We start from the raw sequence: 24939 nt of genomic DNA on the forward strand, positions 1-24939 counted from the left end.
ATAGGATACTTAACATACTTGCTTAGTATGTCCTTAATATGGACTACATATTTTCCTTTTAGCATTGACATATTTCAAAAAAAGAACAATTCTGCAACACAAATGGAGCTGATTATACCATCTTGACTTTCAATCACATTTGAGAGAAACTCCATTTCACCATCAGAGAATACAATAATTATAGCAGAACTATTTATTTTCATGTCTAATTTCACCTTATCACTATGGTCTGATTTTTTCCTTTTATTTTCTCTTACTCCTCAGTCAAGTGTTTCTCTCCAAGATTCATTGAAACGACTAGAAGGACTGCTGATCTTTCCCCTTCTTGCAACTAATCTTGGGGGCAGACAGAAGAAGACTCCCGTTTCAGGAGATCATGCAAAAGGATGTCTGTCTTTCTTATCAGTTTTAGTACTAAGCAGCCCTGCCTCTTGCAGCGCTGGATGTTCTGGATTTGTTTTGCAGAAAAAAATAACAAACCACTATCCACCCTATCTCTTCTAATCTTCTTTACTACATCTCTATGAAATGAGATGCATACAGTGCCTCAAGTAAAACATAACACATTTAAGAGATTGGAGACTCAGGATCTGCAAAAACAGTAGCAGATGATGCAATTACAGTTCAGTTTTAATTTTTTAGAGGGTGCAGCCAATTATGTTGAAGTTGAAGCTGATCAAATTGGACAATGGTATTTTTGTTTGCACTACTGACAGCAATTTCACCTGTTCACAAAATGTAGATAATAATTAGTTTAAACAGACAGTATGTTCAGAATTCAGGAAGGTGTGCTGTTGTTCAGATATGAAAAGCACTTTACAAATACTACAATGTGTGAAGTATCAGGAAATTTGATAAAAGCTAATGCCTTCTCCAAGCTCTAAAACTAAGCTGGTTATTTCTGTACTGGTATATGGATTTTGGAGCTTTATCTGGAGTCTTTTAAGGCCAACATAAGGAAGTCAGTACTTCTCTCAAACTTACACCAAGAAATGTGTGACCACAGAACTGTGTACAAAGACTAATACTAAGTCCTGCTAACAGCATTAAGACTTTAAAGTTGATTTACTAGGTTTAGGAAAATCAGGGTGTTCTATATATTCACCAATAATTTGATTTATGTATTGGCATCTCTCTACAATTATTTTTCACACAGCATCATCCAGTCAAATTTATATTTTTTTCAATCCGTGTCAAATAAAATCTGGACAGGTGTTCAGGTTTAATGAACTGTACTGTTTAGTAAAAGCCCTTGTGGAAAGAAAGTCCTAAAGAGGAAATTTGATAACTGATGTGCCAAAGTAATATTTAAAAGTTTTATTTCCAGTGAAGAAATAATGCTAACTGCTTTTTGGGAGAAAAATTTTGGTCTGTTTTCGTTCTTGCATGTATGAGTGTAATGTGCATCCTATGGAATGGAGTACATTTCGTGATTAAAAACTGTGGACTTTGCAAAATAGTAAGTCATGGGCATGACTGCCAAGATATGCATAAAAGGTTGAGAATTATTAGTAATATCTGTACACTTTATTTTTTAGTTATGTGTATGTAATAAAATACCTAAATACACAGTTATTGAAGATATGTTGATTGAATGTAACTATCTAGGACTGAATTACTATGGTATGGGCTTTCTTCTCCTATGAAAGCACAAATTTGGGGTATCTGGTAGAGTGGACAATAGGAGGAAGGACTTAAAATCTTTGACTTCATTGTTGTCAGGCTAAAGACAAAGGCATTATTTATATCCCTTTCATTACTAGCCTTCATGTGTTCTGTGATTCTGTGATCTCTAGGCAGGGTGGGTTGAGGTGTCATACCATACCAGTGAACATATACACACTGAAAAACAGAATGGATAGTTAATATCACATTATACGGAGAAGAAATCAAAGCATCATGGTAAATGTGGGCTGAGAGGAAAAAGCATGATTCTTTATGCGTACATAAATTTTGGTTTGCTTCTGTATTTATGTGTCTAGCTAAAAATAGTACTAATAAAATTAATATACTGACATAGCAACCTTTTTTAACTGAAAAAACCCAATCCCCTCAAAAAAATCCCAAAACAACTAAAAAAACCCAACCTCCCACCCCCCAAAAAACTAAACCCAAAACCAATCCAAAATGCCCCCCCAAAACCCAAAACAAACAAACAAAAAAATAACAAGAAAGAAAGGCAGGAACTGTCATGACAAAAGCTCTGGTTATGTGAGAGTTGTGCACTTCCTTGTTTATCCTGTGTGACCCTGAATGCCAAGGTTATGTGTCAAGGATTTGCAGGCAATGTGTCTGAAAGGTTGTGTCTTTTTGAAATATGATATGCAGATTCCACATGCTTAGCAGAGAGCTACCAAGAGATTGCTGGAAGAAATACTGGTAGAGCAGCAGGTGGCCTATGGGTTTAAGGGTCCATTCTAGATTGAAACCTTGAAATTCCATGATAGTTTCATGTGGCAAACTTGGTGGATGGGTTTCCCCATGCTTTTAAACTTGTATAGACTGAAATGCATTTGAGTGAGACTAGGAATTGTCTCACTGTGTTCAGTGACACCCTAAACACAAGACTACCCCAATCTTTTCTAAGCAGAATAAACTTTTTTTGCCTTATTGTCATTACAGATCATCCACAATACTAGAAATAAAGAAAAGAAAACAGAGAAGAGTGTATTCCACCTACTGATTTCAAGAGCCTGTTGCTTTATTATGCTGCTTTCTGTTTAATTCTCTGGTAGATGTCACATAGCTTGAGGCAGAGTGATCAAGGGTAGCTGCAAAGATGAACATAGTTGTGTAAACAAATGTGATTTTGTACACCTCTAACAAAATCCAGAGAAGTACTCTTCTGTTACTGAAGTGAAGGAAAAGAACTAATAATGTGTAAATACCTTACATTAAGTAAAGCAAAAATACTTTAAGGGAAAAAAGTAAGTTGTACTTAAATATCAGAAAGCAAAAGCACAGAAATTGATAGGGAAACTGGTGAAATTGCCCATGTTTAATTCTGGCTCCTTATGGGGTTAATCTCCAAAGTGCAGACTGATCCCACTATTTCTGGAATTTTTTTTTTTGTTCATTCTTTCTGTTAGAGAAGAACTTTTAAAGTAATTATAATTTTGCTTCCTCTTTTAACAATGCTGTAGGCTTTTTTTTTTTAACCTCACCTTTTCTTTCCCACAAAACCACACTGGGGACAGGAAGAAACCAGGACTAACCTCACATGAGGTAGGTATTTAACAATGACATTAACTCTCAAGCGGTGTCTAGCACTTGCATCATGGACCTGCTCTCTGTCGAGTTGGCTTTCCAAACCCACCAAAAACAGCTTCATGTTTTTTTGGTAATGTTACACTTGCCTAGTGTTGCCTGATTGCCAAAGATCCGACTGACTCACAGAGGTAGAAGCTAAGCACCAAACTGCCCAGGGTTCTTCCCAGACAATAAAACAAGAAACAGGCTGTTGGAAAGAATGTACTTACTACTTTCTATAGAGATCTGAGCCCAGTTTTCCTGCTTTCTCAGGGAGAGCATCCTGTCTCTGAAATAATGAAGTTGATGAATGGGTAGCTATTACAGCATGTACCTGTAAAGGAGCAAGAGAAGAAATCTACTTGCTGGTGGTTGCTCTAAGTATCTTTATATTTCGATCCTCTGAGGACACAGAGAAAATTAGGCAGCTAAACCTTCCAGAAATGAAAAGTATTTTTTTCCTATGAATGTCATTGCTACCCTGCTTTGGGGTTAATTCAAATATTCCTCCCCCCCTCACCTGCCTGAAAATAAAAGGAAATGTCTATTTACAGGTGTGGGTAATGTACATCCATCCCTGATGGGTTAAAAATCAAATCTCAGTGAAAACAGTTGGATTTCCTATAAATTACTTTAGATAAATAACTTCATTGTTGTCAGAGACTTCCATATGAGAGTTATCTAGCAGAAATACCAGGGCTTACAACATAAACAATTTATTTCTATCAAGACTTTCTGACAGTCATCTTTGAAGTAATTTGGAACATGCAGGGAAAATTCTGGCTCTGTATAAGTGAATTAAACAGAGTCATGGGAAAATGTTTCTTCATTCACAAAATCAAATCACCACACTCTTGGCTGGGCTCATTTGTGCAGCTGCTTTGTATCCAGCAGTGTTGCTCAGCCTTTTGCATTTGTCATGCACTCAGCTGAACTGAGCCAGAACTGTTCAAAAAAACTGTGAAACTTGAGAAGTATGAGGTGTGCTACTCTGTAGCTCCTTGCAGGGCAAATTGCATGAGTCGCAGGGGGTAGAACTTCATATCCTGAATTCTGCATTCAAATACCACCAATGAGTTTCTGGCTGTTTCATATACACGTAAAAAATATTTTCTCCAAGTATCTTTTTGTTTTGTTTTTGTTTTTGTTTTTTTGTTTGTTTGCTTGCTGTTGTATTTGGTGTAGTCCTTTTTGAATATTGTGTACTACAGCTGCAGATCTTTGAGCAGAAAGCTGATGATGGGGAAGTAGAGGTTCTGAAATGCAGCCAACAAAGAGATGCCCTCATACTGCTACCAGACACCAGGCTCTGTTGCACTGTCTGCAGATATGGTCTATTTCCTCTCCATGGCCAATGTGGGCACAGCCTTCAAGGGAGAACTCAGATGTATCCATAGCTCACTAATAGAGAGGCTGAAGATCAAACCCTCTCTGTCCTATTTTTCCCTCTCTGAAATCCATTGCAAAAATTATTTGAAAAGCCTACTTGCTTTTTGCCCATCTCTCTTCTGTTTCCCTTCAACTGAAAAGAGTATCTGCAATTCTGGAAATGCATATATTCATGCTGTTGTATTACAGTAATTGCCTCAAATTGAAAATAAGTACAGCTGAATTACTAAAGGCATTTTAAAGGCTGGATAAAACAGGGTAGAAAGGCAGGAAATATAACCCTGAATATATAAGTTCTGTAAAAGCAATCTATTTCTTATGTACAATTTTTGTATTCATTTTTATGCACCTGATAACTAAAGAAATATGACCTAAATTCCTACCACTGTGCTTTCAACAACTGAATAGCTTCTTCTGTGTGTAGTTTGCAACTAAAAAGTCTGAAAGGAAGGAATCTCTTCCAGCTCTTCTTCCATTATTTTCCAAAGAAGCTTGGGAAATCATGAATAAGCTTTTTCTCTGCAGACCTGAGTGGGGGTGATGTCCTGAGCTCAGTGGAAGGTGTTGCAGTATGGCTGACCAGGTGAATTCAATGGGCACAGATGTTTTCTGTCATGTCTGTGGAACTGGCTGGGCAGCAGTGCCAGCTGAGCAGCCACAAGTCAGTGCAGGAGTGCTGAGCTCTGCAGCAAAACATGCTTACAAACATGTTGAAAACACCAGAATTGTGATGTGTTTGATTCACCATAACTAGCCACACTGGCTGAAAGCTCTGTTTCAAAGAAAGCTAGTGAAACTAGGTGGTTTGCTAACACATTTCAGCCTTGGGACTGTTTTCTGAACTTGCATGGTTGGGAGTCAACCTACAAGTCTTTTGTCTCATAATCATGCAGCACAGGTGAGACTGAACTCCAGCCAGCACAGTCTGAGCTAACTGACACCTCTTCTTGTGCCATTTTTTTCTTCTCTATTTTTAATTTTTTTAAAAAAATTAGATCTAATGTTTAACTACTGAGAAACCAAGATTCCAAATCTCATTGCCATGTCAGAACACTTTTCTAAGGTTTACTCCCCTTGAATCCTGATAACTGATGCTGGTGGAGTACTGTTGGTTTCTAGGATGAAAACAGGTCTGAAAGAGTCATGCTGAGTGGCACAGCATCATCCTTGCCCACAGTGGAGAAGCAGACCCTGTGCTTTCTTCACAGCGGTAGCATAGCCTGTCACAGCAAGTGACATCACGTTTCATGTGTGATAAGAAGAACATTCTTCTATTAGACCACCTAAGAAACAGAAGAATGTAGTGAAACAGTGTGGGAGGAAGAACAGAGGTTACAGGCTGCTGCCCTATTGAGGGGCCATGGCCACCCTCAGGTGGGGTATTGCTCTCTCCTCTCTCCAGTAACAGGCACTGGGCCAGTGACCTCTCAAGTGCCCCAGGGCCACCTCCTTTGAGATCAGTCTGGGCAGTTTCATGCCACAGATGCTGACAGAGGCAACCACATTTCCCAGTGCTCAGCAGCTGCTGTAGGAATAAGCACAGAGCAGAGGGTTACTAGGGTGCCATACTGTTTGAAACTGCCGGTTACGTTAAAGAGTGGTTCCAAGATAGATTTCATGCTCTCCTACATGCATGTCATGCTCATGTAATTAACATTCTAAGTCCTCCATCAGGAAAACTGATCTGACACATATAATTTTGTGTAGATTTGTGGCACTGAGCACAAATACAGTGATATTTTGTAAATTCCGAACTATTCCTGAGATACACTTTTTGTTTGATTTTTGCTTGAAACCACTTGAAACATCATCTCTTGCAATTTATGTAAGCCTATGGAGGCTAGGAGCCTGTCTTTGCAAAGAATAGTCTAGCACAATCTAGCACAATCTTTCAGATAGCATAGTCTTTCAGATCTTCTCTACATTTCTGTTAGAGTTTGAAGTTCTTTGTTAAAAAAAATCCTGCTTTATTTCTGTGTGATGATCAGCCTTCATATTACTCCCATTTTGAGAACTTCTCCATATAAGGTGATAAGCTGGTATTAAACACATACAGTGTGTCCCTATAATTCACTGTCAGGAGATATAATTGCACAGTCTTTTACATGTCATTGATCCCCATGAACTTCGTATCTGGAGCAAGGCTTCACTTAAACCTTTTCTAAGCTCTGAAGCCTTTAGCTGGTCAATTTGTCTACTCGAATGTTTAACTGCGTTATTATTCCTGGTAATGATGATGGTTGGTCATTTATCTGGACTGGAGAAGCTTTTTTGTTCAAAGACCTACTCTGCTGTAATCCACATAGGAGAATATGCATGTCCTCTTTAGACTCAAGGTACTTTGAAATTCAGGTTAAAAAGGGAACAGTAGGTCAGAATGGGCATAGTCTTAAAGCAGAAGCTTTTAATCTAACTAAAAGCTTGTAGCTCGCTTCATGTATAATTGAAAACAGTATAGATTCTCCTAAATATTTGAAGATACTAATGGGTTTAAGTGAATCTGAATGAAAGGGAAGTCAGCACAAAGCTTCAGTTCTCCATCTGATTTTGTTGCTGTGTTAGTTTGCAACAGTTAAAGTTTGTGGCTTATGTTTTTCTTTCACTGACACTGTGTTGTATATCCTTCCATGTGCAGAAAAACTTTGCAATCCTCTGCAGGGGAATGTTCATATAAAAGCCTGAGAATTATGTATCTAATAGATCTTCAGCAATATCACTGTAACAAAGTCTAATACATGGCAGTATGGTGATGCTAATTCTGGTAACTGACTCCATTTTAGGATGTCTACATACCCTAGCCCAGACCATGCTGCACCTGCTCCGACCATGTGCTGTACTGTCCAGCTGCAAGCAATTCTTGGCAGGGAATCGAGTGTCTACATTGGGCTTGATGCTGTGCTAAGCCATAAGTCTTGAGCAGAGTTGCAAAAATTAACACAATCTTCCTCTCCTACTTATTATGATCATCCTGTACACTGGGCTTCTCTTGAGAGACGGGACTTACTTGGTCAGTGCTGTGCTAACTCCCTCTATAGTGAGAGAAACCTGTTCTTTCTGGAGTGAACAAAATCCTGTGGTTTCTGGACCAAAGCTGATGTGCAGTGAGGCACTTAGGCAAGTCAGAGCTAATCCTATGCACTCCTGACTGCAAACCATCTTCTAAGTGTCTCTTTTTCTTTATTCTCTCAGTCATGGAGAGAGATTAAGATTTTACTGATACCCCTTAATAGGTTCAGAATATAAAGGCTAATATACATTATAGCTTAGTTTTCTCTGAATTTGTGCCAACAGATACAGGACCACATTCGTAAGCCCTAATTGACAGATGGAGGTTAATTTTACTATGCACATATAAGGTTCTGTGTACATAAATTTCCACACAAATAAATGGTTGGCTTTGAGTGCATGTAAGCTCCACCTCATAACTGTTCAGATATGGCAGTGCTCTTCCCAGGCTAGGGCTGGCTCAGACCTGGGTAGCTAAGAGCGCTGGCTAAAATTTGTGCCCATTTCTACCTGAGTGTTTAGATATACTGATGCAGAGGTGGAATTCTGAAAATGACACACAGAAGTGTTTGTTCCTTCATACCTTCCCCTCTATTTCATTGCTTGTCACCCCTTAATAATTATTTTGTCACCCCTTAATAATTATTAATAAAAGGGCAAAAAGACTTTAAGGAGTTTGATTTAAAAAAAGAATGGATGTGAACAAGAAATTTGGAAGATGGAGAGAATACACTTATTAAGGTACACAAAAACCTTCTGTGTTAACCTGTGGATAAATGAGTAAGAATTTTTCATAACTAATAGTTAAGGAAAAAAAAAATTCAAACAATTTTAATTTTTAGTATTTGTAAGGGTTACAGATTTTATTCTGAATTTTAGACACATTGAACACCTTTTATTCTTTTATGCTTAGATATGCTCTTAATGTGCATATCAATTTGAATGTTTACATATGATATGACATGGAAAGAGTCTTACAATTTGTAAAACAGTATGCTTATCACTTATCTTTGCTCTAATGATGACAGTGATTCCAACTCAGTCTGGGGAGCCGTAGTTTTGAAATAGCTCACAAGGTATGGACCTCCAGAAGGCATTTAGAGCTCCTAAGCTGATGCCAAACTTTCAGATAGTAAATTGTTCCATATTAGATACATCCTTATGGAGCAGCAGGAGGTAAAGAAAAGCTGAGTTGCACAAGTCTGTCTGGAAAGATGTGCAGGCTTAAAATACATAATGATTTACAGAATCAAGAATTGCAGAGCACTTGCAAGGGTAAAACATATGAAGCTATTATTCTGATTCTGCAATAAACCTAAATGTAAGTGAAAAGTACTAGTTAAATCAATGCATTTAATTTTAAGCATAGCGAACAGGCCTATTTGTGATCTTACATTTCAGTCCTTCCGAGCAAGGTACCTTTGCTCAGTGTCTTTGAAAAAGCAGACTGGCAACTAGACTCCCAAGAAACACAAATGGAATCAGTGTCTGGAATGTAGCGAAAAGGTTTAATAGCAACTGAAAGCAGAATTTTCCTACTGGTGAAACTAAGGCAAGAGGTGCATGAAGATTTACAATTGTAATATGGTAAATATGGTAAAGACTCCTTGTCATTTGTAAACAATGATTCCAAGAGAAGTCTACATTTAAATATACAGTTTCCACAATCTGTCATAACAATATGTTTTCCTTTTAGTGATCATATATGTTGACAATGATAGAGCTAAAGTTTTGGAACTAAAATGCCATTAGTGGAATCTGTGGTACTACAAAAGTCAGACAAGGGAAGACTAAAAGGAGTTTAGTGTCTGGAGTAAGAAAATCAAACCAAGAGTGCTTTGTGCTCCCCTGAATAAAAGTTTATATCTGTCCTTTTATGTAATATATCCCCATGCAGCACCTTAGTGCTGAAATCAGATAGTACAAGAAAAAATCATATGTGCTGAAAATGCAGATAAAGAATCTGTAGTGAGCTTGAAGGTAAATTAAGATGTAGAACTGGAGTATTACATGGTGACATAATTTTTTTTTTTTGCTTTAAAAAAAAAGAAAGGAATCCAAAATAATTTGGCAGGTTGTTACAGAATGCTACTGATGGAAATAATCCTGATGCATGTCACCATTGCATAAAGCTGTGGCAATAATATTAAGTTCAGGCTTCTGAGTCCTAGTGAGTAAAAGAAATTGAGAGGTCAAAGATTGACAGCTGCTCTTTCATATCAGAAATAGCCAGCTCAATACTTATAGCTGGATCTTAATTAAAATTGACATATTGACAAGAATTTTCAAAGTGGAACTACAGTTCTTTAAAAACCCAGTTGTGCAAAAAATGGGTGTTATACACATATTAAAAAGATGTAAACCATGAAAGAGCTAGTTCAAGCTGACAGGAGAAAAAGGAATGTATTCAAGCTACAGAAAGTGTATTTCACATTCAATGTCAAGAGAAGTATTCTAAACTAAATGCAAAAAAGGAGAAAAAAAGAATTCTTAAACTTGACTATTAAATTCCAATATTACTAATCACTACTGGCCTTATGACCACTCACAATCTCATCTAGTTAAGGACTGCACTAGAAAAGTATTAGGACTTTATAATATCCATCTTTTCCTTTGGAAATGAACTCCATAAAAACAAATGCAGAACTGCAATTACATTGCATACTGCTTGTTATTTCCAGTCACAAAATACCACAGACTGTAAATAAGGCACGCCAAAGGCATGCAACTGTCCTGTTCCAGGGGGAAAAATACTGCAAAGTCACCATCTTTCTCAAGGACATAAAAAGTTGGAGAAATTCTTGACCTTCTAATACGCATGCAATACCTCTGGATGTCACTTATACATTCATCATTTATACATTCGTAACACCAGAAAAGGAAGATCCTTCAATTTGAATAGGTCTAAAGTGTCTGCTGTTTTTCAGATTATGTATTTGGTTTGGGGAATTCTGGTTGCTGGAAAGAACAGTTCTTCTATCTTGCCCAGAAGGGCTCTGCCCTGACTTCTTGCATTACTCTTTCCTGCCTGTCCTTGCTGACCAGAAGTCACAGTGTTTCATGGAGCAATGTGCATTTCCTTCAACGAACAAGTTGGTTACCTCTAGGCAGACATAGCATTAGAAACAGTCAGCCATGTCTACTTGTTTAGCTATAGATATCACCCTTGTCTGTAAACTGGGGGAGAGGCAGACTGGACTGGCATATTTCGTAAATAGCAAGTACTAAAAAATGTCTCATAAAGTCAAATAATTTCCTGTTTATAACTAGGAATTGTGAATGCAAGTTGCATGTACTGAACATTTAAACTTACCTAGTTTTGCTACTCTGGAGCATAAACCAGGAGAAATGTCAGTCAAAACCTTTTCACCAGTGCCTACTGGTGACTATGCTTTGTGATTTGTTTGTGTTTTTGTGTTTTTTTTTTTCTTTTCTTTTTTTTTTTTTCTTTTCTTTTTTTTCTTTAATAAAGTAGGAGACCTTATTTTTATGCATGAAAATAAAGTACTATAGATACCCTACTGTTGTAACTCCAGTCTACAGCTGGCTTTTTACAGGAGATTTTGGAAATATTGCTAGTGTTTTGCTAAGCTTGACTGCATAGCAGGAACCATGGGGATTGCCCAAACATAACATATACAGAACATTGTGCTGCCATCATATAACTGTGTACACTGTAAGTCTGTGTGTCAGTCATTCACTCCAGAAACACAAAGAAAGGAGTGGAGAAAGTAGCAACCTAAAACTTTCAAAACCCAAATAGCATTATTAGGAGACTTCTGGGTGAAAGTGGTGCTTTTGATCTGGACAAACTTACCTGGCATTCTTATGAGACTCTGAATAAGTAAACAGGACTTTGCCTGTGCTTTTTGCATGCCAGTAGCTTTACGAATAGTCAGTTTAAAAGATCATTGCCATGGGCATTGCATAAATAATTCTATATACATAAATACATATGTATATATATATTATCTATGTATGTTTCTGTGTGTACCAACGCACGTTAAATAAAAGCCCTAACAATATTTTAAAAACCCACAGCTTACTCTGAGACTTATTTTCTAGAACATATTTTGAATTAATCACTTCAGAAATCAAAGCTGTCAGTGACCTTTTAAAATGACTATGCATATACAGCACACTGTTAGATTAATATTGGTTTTTTTCCCCCTCCACTGCAAGCAAAGTTTAGACAGCTTTCATACTGAGAAATAATTATTAAGCTTCAATTTAGTTTCTTAAAAGTTCGTAATTAGTTCTTTTGATTGTGATCTTTTTTTTGGTTGTTAGGTCAAAATAATCAGGTAACTATGTGCAGAAATTAACGTATTTGTTATATTAGATTATGTATTGTAGTAGTAAAGCTTGTTTGAAGTGCATGAATAAAAAGTGAAATTACAGGAAGAACAATCTAATATAGCAATACTAGGTGCATTCACTGTGCATCTGAGAGGAGGAGGGGGGAAAAAAGAAGAGTTTTCACTCATTTTGGCCTAAAATGTGTTCAGGTTTCCAGGATTCTGATATCAGAACCCAGATAACGCTGGCTAGAACCATAGGGCTTTACAATAAAAGCTAAAATATTGACCATATGATGGCAAAAAGTCTTTATTTTGCGGTTAACTTATTCTCTTCTAGCTACTCTCTGATGAAGTTGGTGGTGCTGTGGAGGATGATCTCCTTCTTCTTGACAAAGATCGTGATCGTTCAGCACTGTAGGCAACATGCTTATCGTAATTTTGTATCTGAGCCTCGAGGAATTCCCTCTGTTGCTGGCTGATTGTCTGGCTAATCAGCCCAGGAAGAGCTTGAATGCTACCAATTAAAGTTTCCAGTTTAGTTTCCAGAGTAACAATTCTCTTCTCAAAATCTTCACTTCGTTCATTTAAGTCAGAAATCATGTCATACATGATGTTTTGAGTCTGAAAGTAGAAGGATTTAAGTAAAGGTTTAGAGAGACCTTACAAGTATTGTAACAAGTACATTACAATTACAGTAGACTAAAATTTCTATTAGATTTCTTGAGCAGAAATGTAATGCCTTTTAGTACCACTTTACACATCAAAGTCACAATCAATTAAAGACCAGACTTTTTTTGGAAATTTGGGTGCTTGGGGGTGCTCCAGGCTAACCTTTTTGAACAGTCAGTGTAAGCTACCAGGGAACTGAAGGCTGTACTTATGTACTCCATCCTTAACTGTTCTTGATTCTGGTTTTAAATATCTTCATTCTTCTAAGAAAAGCACAAACATTGTTCTCTAGCTTGCTGCTTAAACTGAGTGGATTTTCTTGAACTGGCAGTAAGATGAGTTGAGTGGATTGTTTTTCTAAAGTAGTGCAAGGAGTAAAAACGGTAAAACAGTTGCATGTTTTTCGACTTTTGCACTCTCCAATCTATCTGGCCTCTACAAAACACTGTTTAATTACAGCAAATATATAGAATATACTTTAAAATGACACAATGCTCAGTAAAAATGAAATCTGAAATGTGTAATTTCATGGAGACTTAGAATTGGTTAAAAATAATGGCTGACTGTCTGCCTCTTATAAACTAAGGCTTCAGATTATTTAAACTAGAGTTAAAACTGGATGTAATTAAGTAGAAAAACTGGCTGAAATTTATGAACCATCCAAAGGAAAGGAAAATTAATTGAATGACTGCCTGAACGGTAAAACACTTCAGTATCAGGTGTGTTATAAACCATTGCTCCGCCTCCTGTTTCACGATGCTAGCATAAGCCTTGAAAGTGAAGCAGTCTACACAAAACAGTATATTAAAAGTCCTTATTAGTTGCAGAAGCATTAGAGTGAATTGCATTTTCACCAGAAGTTATCAGGTGGTTCTGTGAAGCAAGAGGGGAATGAACAGTGTAGAGTTTAATGTTTGCTTTGATGCACTTGAAACTGAGGAGGATTTTGAGGTAAATGAAGAGGTGCAAAAGAAACCCTTAGGAAGAGCCCATTAATGCTTCTACTGTAGCCTCAAATTAAGCTCACAGTAACTGTTAAGTATTATGATCTAATGAGAAATCCAAAATGCTATCAGTCAGACCTCTATCTTTCTAGTTATTATATATTTATGAAAAATTCTGGCAACAATAAGCAAGCAGCTCATAACTGAATAGCCTCAACTCAAATTGTTAAAAGAAGATTTTCAAAGCCTTATGATATACTAGTAAAGTAGGCAGCTATTATTCATTATAAAACGTAAATAAATGCAGCTCTAAATTGACTTGTCCAAAGTTACTGCTGCATAAGACAACAGGACCAGGAAAGCAGAACATCTAACTTCAGTCTAGACACTATTTACTATGGTCCATCATGGCACAATCACTATCACCACACGGCAAATCTTCTTACTACACAGCACTACACCACTACAGCCCACTCACAATTCAGCATTTACCATGACCACCGCAGTCACCTCAGGAGCTCTCAGGATCAGCCTCTCAATTGTGAAGTCTTTTTCAAATGTACAAAAAAATAAATAAATATGGCACACTCAAACTTTCATCAGGATGTTTCCTTCAGTAGTTGCTACCACAAAACACAAACGTATTTTCATTTGCTACCAATAACAACCTTGTTAACAATATTTGCACATATAATGCATAACGTTCTCACTTAAAAACTCTTGAAATAACAGTAAATGCCTACTAACCTTTGCCAGGTCCACCAAAGTGTTGGCTTGATCATTCAGTTTCCTTTGTTCCATTTTTACACTTCTTAATCTACAAAGTGGAATTTTAAGTCAGATTTTTTTTTTTTTTGTATGACATCATACTAGGATTTCGAGAGAGCATGCACAAAACTTACGAGAGCAAATAACTGCATGGACAATGCCTTGACTACTTTGTGTAGAGTCAGAATCGGTCATGTGCCTGCTACAATGAGAAGCATGCTTCTTCAACACCGCAAAAAAGGAAAGAGCAGGGAAATGTGATGTCCTTGAGAATACCATTTGCCATGGTCAAAGTTGAATTCAAAAAGGAAGATAACAATTTATCCAGACTACATGAAAGAAAGCCAAAACATTCCCCAAAGCCTCAGTATCGTGACAAGTAGATATAGGAAGAAACATAGAACAACAGTTTTTTGTCATTATTGTTGTAGTAATCAAGAATCTTCCCATGCCTACATGACTAGATACAGGTATTAGCCCTGTTCTGTCGGAAATGGATTGGGTTAGCAGGTGTTGGAACCTGATGAACATACAGTGATAAGTGAGTTTCTCCTTACTTGAAACAGAACTTCCATCTGTCCAGCAGCTAAATAACCAACATGCTTGCCAATACATTTGGTTTTCTTAGATAATTTGTGTATCTAAATATGATTACATTTCAAATTTACATCATTCATTTTCAAAGCACTATTTAAACTACAGCATTGAAAAACTATGATGGGAACAGCAAGGGTACATGTTTTTCTTTGACAAATACCTATCTGCATTGTTGTTGGTTATGCACATTTTTTGCAAGATATATGACCCTTCTTATATATTCCCTGAGAAAAACCCCATGTTTTCCAGATTAACTACTAGAGGAGTGGTTTGTAGATTTGACTTTCACAAACAGACAATTTCTTCCTGAAGTATGATTCATTTATTCAAAATCTCATAACAGATGCATACTTGGACTTTCAATGACTTTTCTGGCTGTTCTAGAGCAGGAAATGGGGTTTTGATACCAAGGTATCAATTTATAAACAATGTGTCATAAGATACCATTTCAGTCTACCAGTGTGCCAAGGGCCAACCAAAATAACAATTTGGTTAGCTGTCAAATAGAATTAAGTTTGGCAGCATTTTGTGATAGGTGGGCTGCTAGTGCCCATTTCTCAGTGATGGTATTAGAAAGCCAGTTTAAAGAAAACCTTAATGAAGGTATTCCCAAACCAGAAAGTTTCTTTCATTTCTTTAGTTCACAAGCATTTCCTTTCATATCTAGGCTAACAGGTATGAGAAAGTAAGTTGTAGAGAGTGAAATGTCATTTAAAAATATCTTTAAAATTTAAGTGGAAATAACTCTGTTAAGGTAGAAATGAACTGATCATATAAAACTGGCATTCCAGGAGCTTGTTACTGAAATGTCATATGGTCTTCTTCCCCTGGAAGCCTCTTTCAGAACGCAACATAAACGCAGACTGTAGGAGTGGTGTTTTCAGAGGCTACAAGGTGGAGTTTTTTTAAAGCAAAGAATATGAAGGAGTCTCCGAGGTACAGAATTATATCATCACAGTGTCAGAACAGAGTAATTATTCAAAGGAAATTATTTCACTGGAGATTGACAGCCCCAGTGTTTTGGTGACCATTCTCTCAAATAATTTGCAGAATTATGTGTTTTCTGCTTTTTTTTTAAGATTCATTGATTCATCTGTTTGACAATCAGTATTTTAAATTTAAAATTCCAGGAAGTTCATTATTATTGTAGTAGTACAAGTACCATTTGACACCAACATCATAATTCTTCATGGTAACCAACCCAACACCTACCACAGGCTGTAAGAATGTACAGATATGGCAAGTCTTTAGCTGCAGCAGCCGGATTTAAAGGAAACCAACAGACTTTCATAGTATAATTCATTAAGATAAAATTTGGATTTTATGAACTTCACTTATCACAGAAAAAGATCATGATTCTGGATCACGTTTCCATGGCAGCAATCAGACCACTGAAGTTCACAAATAAAAACTCTATTTTCTGCATGCAGACAGTGGTAAATTCTGCAAGTTTAGAAAGGAACAGCTTTTACAACTTACTTCCGAGCTCTATTTTCATTTTGTTGAAAAAAAGACAAAACAAAAGAAAACAAAGTGTAAAATATACTAAAACAACCATATGGGCACAGTGGGCTCGATTCAGCAGGTAGAAACTCCTAGGGAGTTGCAACTTTTGATCAGTAGCTGCCTCAGAAGGAGTCTAACTCACTTGCATTCATGATAAAGGAATGTGCAATATCTTCAAGCCTTACCATTAACTATTCGCTGTAGATTCTCTTATTTATACAATACATAGCATGCCTTTATATGATTTCCCTTCATCTTCTCTAGTGTGCATGAGAAACAGGACACCCAGACCAGCTGAACACATTTTAGAGCTGTGACCATGACTGTTACCATGATCTAGTCTGGTTTATTTTATAAAACTGGCCCTGAAATGCCACTCCTTTTATTTTTGTGTCCAGTGAAATGGTTTGAAGGTGAAGGAGGGGGACCGAACAAAACTCAAGACTACGGAAAGGTATCCGTAAGTCACTTGAGAAAAAGGGCAAAGATGCAAAGGGATGAAAAATTAATTTGCATCCATCAATTCAGCTACAGGAAGAAAGAAAAGTGGTAGTGCAATGTTTTCATCCATGGTGCATTCTTCAGTATATTGAAAAAAATTATCTTTTGTTTGTTTTCCTGAACACAAAAGTTTTGGACCTGTAGTGCAAAGTGGTAAAAGATAAAGAGAAATGATTAAGATAGCTGTGCAATCTAGATGACACAAATAGAAAAAAATTACTGATGCCACCTTCTTCACCCCACCTGATTAACTAATTTTTAAGAGAGGGGCAGAACATACTTTATATCCTGCAAAGTTCTTCTGAGCTCAAGTGATATAAAAAGCTGGAGATCGAGCCTGCTGTGCTTTTTAGATTCTTTTCTGAACATATGTGCTCATACACACACAGACACACGAACACACACACACAAAATAAATAGTAAAGTTAAATTGTTAATGTTAACCTTTACAATCAAGGATTCAAGTCCAGCAAGGATGCACATGACATGCCATCCTCTCCCCAGACCCCCTGCCACTCCCCTCCACCTCCCAATCCTTTAAGCTAAGCAGGATAGCCAAACTGCTATATAAAAATATACCTTTTATATACACATAAAAACACCTTAACTTCTGTTGTCTATTTACTCCACAAAGTGTTTCCACACTGACACAGTAACATTTTATCTTGAAAGTTTGCTAAGTGTAATACAGTAATCAAGGCTTACAGAATATTTCTTAGCTTAAGCTTAGCTACCTACTGCTTTAAAACATTGCTATGAGAGAGAGAATGATTGTTAGTCTAAATTTACTAATAGGAAATGAGTAAACCCAGCCTTTCCTTCCTGTCTCTCCTGCAAGACACTGCATAGATGTTCTTTTCATCATGGATGCTTCCCTCACATCTCTTCAGTGGTTGTCTCAGGTACAGACCTACACTCAAAAGTTTTGAAACCATCAGTTTGAAATTAAACTTAATTTATCTACATTTTCCCTGTAACTCATGGGAACTATATTCATCAGCTGTACAAAGGGCTCCCTCAGGATGGCTGGGGATAACAGATAGAACAGACAAGAAGATCCTGACTGTTCCTCAAAAGAATTCTGGTTCCTGAGGACAAAACTCTGGGGTTTTTCCTCCCATAGTAACCATTGTGCAATTCTGCTCATTTGGATGTGCTTTATGACAAATACATACTGTAAATTTTAGATAAACACTTGTAGTTTGGTAATACCATGGCACAGCTTAATCCTACTACCAGTTTTAGGTCTCAGGCTTGTTTTCAAACCCTCAAGTAAAGGGGAAGAACTCACTTGAATAATGCCAGAGGTGTTCAATGGACTCAACTATTGGCACACACTCCCATTTTCTAGAACAGATGGCAGGGGTCATAGCTGACATACCAACATTTGATCTTGTGCACTGAGAATATACAGTGGAAAGAAGCAACTAAATGCTGGTGGGCCATGAAATGATACTTGATGAATATTCTTTTCATTAAACACTACATACATACTGTCTTCTGTCACATCATTCTGATTTTAAAATATTAAAGCATCTAATACAAAGATTTTTTTTTTAAAAAATTCCTTCTTCTATTGTAGCTTGCATCTTTCTACCTGGAAGCAAATGCATAAAAACAAAAGATAGTCTCAGTGGCAAAAAACAAAAACAAGTCTTAGACAATTCAAGAAGCGTGAGACACTTCTGAAAAACATTGACCAGTTTATATGGCATAAACTGTTAGTGTACCTTTTTATTTTATTGTAAACATGTAATACAGTAAAACCTTTGTCTTACTCTGAAAGAAAATCAACCTCCAGATTCTATCTTCTATGAAGGGAAGGGAATGGTGGGGGGAGACGAGGGAGGGGGCAGGATGGGACTAAGAGTGACTGAGAGAGAAGGAAACTAACAGAGAAAACACCTTGAGAGGAAAAACAAAGCAAAATAGTACTTACTGATGAATAGCTTGCAAGAATTTGCGTTGATGTTTCCTTACTTTTGCATGGTCAATTTTTTTAACCAGCTTTGTGTTTTTATAAATTAACCATGTTTCCCTGAGTACATTGGCCGCTGCATTTTTCACCTGTTTAAAAAAAGAAAAACACCAGGCTGACAAAAGTAGTATTGTGTTATGTTTTCACTATTCTGTTATTAGCTATTCCTAAAGCTTTTGAAATGCTGTCTTAACTGTGGGAAGTGGGTACCTCATGAAGCTGCAGCACTGAGGGAAGATAGCAACAACAGGATTAAGGGGACTGCAGAGCAGTTTCCTTTTAATATAGATGTGATGTTTGGATCAAATCTTTCTGCATCCAGAATAATTTTTCCTCTTCAAAAAGTTGGAACTCTTTGGTGTTTATGGCAATATAAATTACAGTGAAAAAATACTAATGCATTATCTGTATGTTAATTAGGGGTATTCAATAGGACTATAACCTTTCTTTCTTTCTTGTTCTATGGTTAGCACTACTAAGTTCTCTAAGCAATTTAAGTCTTTTAAACTTCCAGAGCTGTTTGAGCACTTTTTCCCTTTATTTTTTTTTCTTTTTTTTTTTTTAATAACATTCTCCAAGAAGATGAAAAAAATATGTTGTCAATTAATGTGGGCAGAGTTCTATTTAAAAAGTACTTTGACTTTTTTTAAATGAGGCTTTCCATAAAATGTGAAGTTAAGAGCACCTACAGTTCTCTTACTAAACCCTACAAAATTTTCAAGAACACTTAAAAACATATAAATAATTTGAATGCAATGTTGATTAATGGCCGAATGACTAGGTTACTTGGAAAGAAAAATTGTCGTAATTATTCATCTTTATTTTCTCTCCCTCCAGCTTTACATCATGCCAGTAACTGCAGTGTCAGAGCTAAGTAAATGGCTAAGATTGTTGGAGATTGGATTGGCTAAGTGTTGGAGAACCTTGTCCTGTTTTCATTGAAAACACAACCATGGTTTAGTGACCTCCTCACAATCCCTAAGTAGCATTTCCACAAGGTATGGCTATCTTCAGGCTGTGAGGAAAGCTCTCCAGCATCTGCAGGATTTGTGATTTGATTTGCATCTCGGATTTGTTTGCTTGATTCACTTTTCACGTGCTTTGAGTTTCAGGAGTTTGAAGCTATGAAAGCACCACTTGGATAAAATATTAGGCTAACATTGTGATTTATATGAAAAACGGATGAACAAAATAAACTTCAAGAGGCATAAATAAAGACCAGACTCAAAATCTGGCCAATCTCTGAGGCACAGTTTGGGCTCAGCTGTCAGATACCGCTAGAAAAGTACCTGTGTTAGGAAGGGACAAATTGTTTCCTGTGGTCTAGTATCAACAAGACCTTAATTGACCACAACAGGAATGTAAATCAACAAGCTCAGAAAGGTACCTTGTCAGACACCCTTTATACCTATATAAGAACTGTCTTCCCACTCATCCTTAGTCTTTCCTCATTGTGACTCCTAAGAGGAGATACAGGCGGTCAGTGGTGAGCAGCACAGAAATGAGAGCCAGCATAGCCAGGGCAGTGTTCTGAGAAACACAGCACGTGGGGGTAAGACAGGGCTCTCTGCAGCACAGGACCTGTGGCAGTGCAGAGCTGCATGGGCATCCAGCCTCCTCCTGACCTGGAGCAGAACTACTGTCTCCATCTCGGGCACTGACATCCCTCAGCACCCTCAGTAAGGAGAAACTCTGCTGAGTTCCCACTGTGATTACAAGGACCTTTGTCTCCACATTGGTTCTTTCCAGTAACAAAGACTAAACAAGTTGAGTGGACTGTACAGCTACTACTCATTTTCTTGTTCCCTCAACACTGACCTGTTTGTTTCTGCAAAGGATTTCTATTGCCTTGGTTGCTGCATTTTCTTTCATTTAAAATATTTCTACAAATACCAATGATTTCTATTTTGTAAAAAAAATAGTCTCTTCTAAAAATAATATATACAAACATCTTTCACGGCCCTTCAGTACTGTGTGCTGTTAAATAAACCATTGTGTATGAAAAGCAGTTGGAAAGACTGCCTCACTCACAAATCCTGAATATGTTGTTTACTTCAGAATATCTCTCATAGCTTGAAATTTTTGTTTTTATCTATCATTTCACCTATTTTAGCTACAAAAAAAAAGTTTTCATAAGCCACACAAAAGCTTTTGGTTTAATACAATAGCCTAGTTTCACAGCACTTAACTGCTGTGAAACTAGACTATTAACTAATTAACACAAAATACCTTCCAGTTACAAGGACCCTCTATACAATATTCAAATCCTTAAAGTTTGCTGACAACTTGCAGCTGCCCTCAATTTAGAGAACTCAAGGCATTCAATTTCTAATCTTGCAAAATAACACCCATGATAAAGTTTAACAAGGGTACCAAGCAGAAGACTACTTAAAAGCAAATGCAGAAATAAATTAATATACAGTATTCCTTTTCAGATGTGAATATAAAGTGTGACTTACTCTTTTAGTTAGCTGGGTGTCCATCATGAAATTATGCACATGTTTCTCAGCTTTGGTAAGTTCTAACTTCCTTGCCACCACAGCTACCACCAGTGCAGTGCACCCAGCACCCTGAAAACAATAAAACAAACCCCCAAGATGTTACTACTGCATTTTGCTGAGTTTTTAGACGAAACTTCTCCTTTCCTGTAGAAGTATGGCAGGCATCAGGTGGTTCATCCCAGGTAAACTCAGCGAACATGCTACAGCTATTTCATTTCAGAGTATTATGAAAAGTCATCATTTACAGGCTGGTAAACTGTCAAGGCACCAAAATAATTAGTGAATGGCATAATTTAAATGTTATGCTCATTTTTCTCCTTCAGGGGTTGAAAATTTGAGCACATACCATTTATAATGCATAAATAAAGGGGTTTATAAAAACAACTTTTTAAGCCAAGAATGTTAGTTACAGAGTACCCTGTTCGTAAAAATTTTCTCAAGGTTACAGCAACTGCTAAAGAAGAAATAAGATTGATTAGTATATAGCACACGCACACAAAAAAGAAAAGTTTCTTAGGATTTTCTGTAGGGCCTAAAAATAATAGTAACATTAATATTTATTCACTTTAGTATATTTCCCTATTGTTCTGAGTCTGTCAGTGATCTTTTCCTATATTATTTCTGCTTATCTTATTACCATATAAAATAGAACACATACACAGGACCATGCCTTCTAAACTTGGATGGAGAAAATACCAATTTTCTAATTTGTGCTGTAGATACGTATGCACATGCATGTATACATATGAGCATGCAAGTGCACAACAGGCTAATTCCAGAAGGTGCCTGCCTCTTGGGAATGACAGTGCCTTTATCAGCATCACAAATTTACACGTTTCTTTAAGGGGCAAGTGAAGCAGAAAGGAGGCTAAAATGAGACAGATAATAAGCAGTGTCAATTATACACATCTAGAAGTATAATTTCCTTTAAATTATTTATGAATTCTGCTACCTTAATATTTTGTTTTAATAAACAAATTTTTACAGGCCCTTTATAAAAAAGTATAAATATCTCATTAAATACATGAGGCTACGTTTAACTTGCAGGTTCATTCCAATGTAGCTCTTATGGCACTTGCGTCAGTTCCTCTCAAAATTAAAACAATCTCTCATTGTTTCTCATTGAAGCTTAATACATTTTCTTTCAGAGAGCTTTCTTCTATTAATTCTGTATTTCTTCCATAAATTTATTCTCTATGCCCCTTATCTGTAACTGCCTTACACTCTCCAGAAAATTCAGTAAAAATTTCAAAATACAAAATCCATCAATAAACACATAGATACTGCAAAATAAATTAACTCACTGGAAACCCTTTTCCACGTTTCCTTAAAAATCTGGATCTTGTCTCTCTGTGTACTTACTGAAGCACACAATGAATTCTGTGAAAGCCTTCAATTAATAATTTCTCCATTTCCCTGGCAGATTTTTCCAAGAAACCCATCCAATTCCTCTCAAGCACCTCATTTTCTGCAATTAGTTCTCATCTTCCATCCTCAACTCTCAGCAATCTTTCAGATGAGTCCCTCATAATTTTGCTGCATTTCCTGCTTCTTTCCTGTCCTCAATACTAAGCCTTTCCTATTTTCTATTCTATTGTCCAGTCTTTGATGATGGAAGTTTATGGGAATTTACTTGAAGTTTTGCTCTCTCCATGAATCAAAATGGTGCTAAAAGTTCTTTTACTTTTCCAGACACCATTAACAGTTAAAAAAGAAGAATACAGCCCACACAGCTTAAGGCTAAGCACTTCAGAAGCCCATGAGCCTTCTGAAAAGAGCACAAGGCAGAAGGTACTCTAACATGTCCTATCTCCCCAGAAAACAGAAAAAGTGCTCTTTAGGTCTTCTTCCTGTCAAGGGAAATGCTAATATGCAGAAGACTTCTCTGTAGGCAAATAAATTACCCCATATAATAGCAAGGAAATGAAGATAAAAGCAGACACTTTTTGGTTCAGTATGTCAGGAAAACCAGAGCCAGATGTTGATTTAATGACATAACCGGAGTTCTGCCTGCTCACAGCAAGAAATCTAGGATGGAAATGAGCTTATTAATATAGACCCAACTGGCACAAAACACCTGTTTAAGCCAATTTACTGGGGGAGAGAAACACTAGAAGCTCTTTTCCAATACCCCTCAAAAAGGCTAGAGGAATGGTGGCAGTCAAAAGAGTTTGGTCTGAGGCAAAATCACTCCAGCCTTTGTGATTAAGTCCCATGCTTTTTCCATGTGGCACATCAGCTGTAAGGGCCAAATGCTGTCATAAGTGGGAGTTTAATGTCTCATATAAAATATACTGCCTGCAGCATTGCAATACTGTCACTGGCAAGCTGTGACAACCACCTCTATGATGTGTATGTACAGCTATCTTCCTCATCTCCAGAACAGCTTATTGGCAAGGTACTCTAGATCCAGTTTAAACCTCTTGGTTTTGTGGTATATGATGGGATCTCAGGACATGAACATGAGCTCTTTCAGTATTTCTACAGAAGCAGGAAGTATTATACTACCTGCATGTTTACATTTCACACTACTATGAAGGGGAAAAAAAAAATCACTCATAGCAGCTTAAGACATAGACTAAAATTCCACTTGAACTATAAGAAACTAATTAATATTTTCTGTTACAGCAACCTGTAGCATTACATGGCTCCCCTAGAGAGCTCAACATCCTTAAAAGTACTAATAAAGTGAGACTGATTCAAAATTACAGAAATTAAATGGAAGCAATATAGTTACTTAAAAAAATGGTAGTGTTGTGTGTCTGATGCTTGCCATGTTTTTCAAATATGCTGATTCACAGAAAAATCAGTAGGTCAGCTTATATGCCCAGTTTGTTATACCAATACTACGTAATGCATCAGCTACTTGCTTATTAAAATTACCCAAACTAAGTAAAAGTACTAATAATTATTTCAACTGCAGGAGGCGTTTTCTAGAGAATAAAATTCTACCAAGTCTTATGTTTGATTACTGCATTTTATAACTTTCAACATCATTATTTTAATCTAGTTTTGAAGTAAATAATAAATCATTGCTCCAAGCCCTTGCTCAGGAGAATTATATGTAAGATGAAGAAAATGAAAAAGGCAGGAATTTTCAGGTATCAAAACATGTATCAATTCTATCTGGAATTCACACTCCTTAATCAGCTGCCTGTCCATCTCCTGCATTACAGAGCTCTTGCAGTGTGTTTTGGCTTGGTAAGCAGCCTGATTTTAAGGGCACTTAGGACAGAAATTATTACAACACATGCAGTGTAAGCAAATTGATAAGCCAAGGCTAAGGTCTGACTACATTGTTCATTTGCTCCACTTAGTGGAAACAGGTAATAACAGAATTAATCATCCATTAATTTGATGGTGTTCAAGTACACTGTGATCCAGCATTTGCCAGCAATCACCCATTTTAAAAGCCGATGTACCTGAATTCTTCTGTTTTCTTCTATTCCTGAAAGCATGTACAACCTGAATGAATGAAATTATCTAGTAAAGCATGAGAAGCCCCTAAAGATCACAGTTTTAAGAACAGG

General features: G+C 36.9%; 1 protein-coding gene across 3 annotated transcripts in view; it reads right to left on the reverse strand.

The window, feature by feature from the left end:
* Window positions 1-8558: 8558 nt before the first annotated feature.
* KCNN2 (potassium calcium-activated channel subfamily N member 2) overlaps window positions 8559-24939 on the reverse strand; it is a 72468-nt gene continuing 56087 nt past the window's right edge. For all 3 annotated transcript variants that reach the window (XM_005528107.3, XM_014257078.2, XM_088054469.1), the window contains 4 exons: window positions 21368-21478; window positions 18870-18997; window positions 14306-14375; window positions 8559-12566 (listed from right to left, as the gene is read on the reverse strand). In XM_005528107.3, the coding sequence (XP_005528164.3) occupies window positions 12279-12566; window positions 14306-14375; window positions 18870-18997; window positions 21368-21478 (597 nt within the window). In that variant the 3' untranslated portion in view covers window positions 8559-12278. The remainder of the gene's footprint in view (window positions 12567-14305; window positions 14376-18869; window positions 18998-21367; window positions 21479-24939) is intronic.

Source organism: Pseudopodoces humilis, chromosome 4 (genome assembly GCF_049639895.1).
Source record: "Pseudopodoces humilis isolate 2021_Gansu_Grassland_sample_001 chromosome 4, ASM4963989v1, whole genome shotgun sequence".
Lineage (NCBI taxonomy): Eukaryota > Metazoa > Chordata > Aves > Passeriformes > Paridae > Pseudopodoces > Pseudopodoces humilis.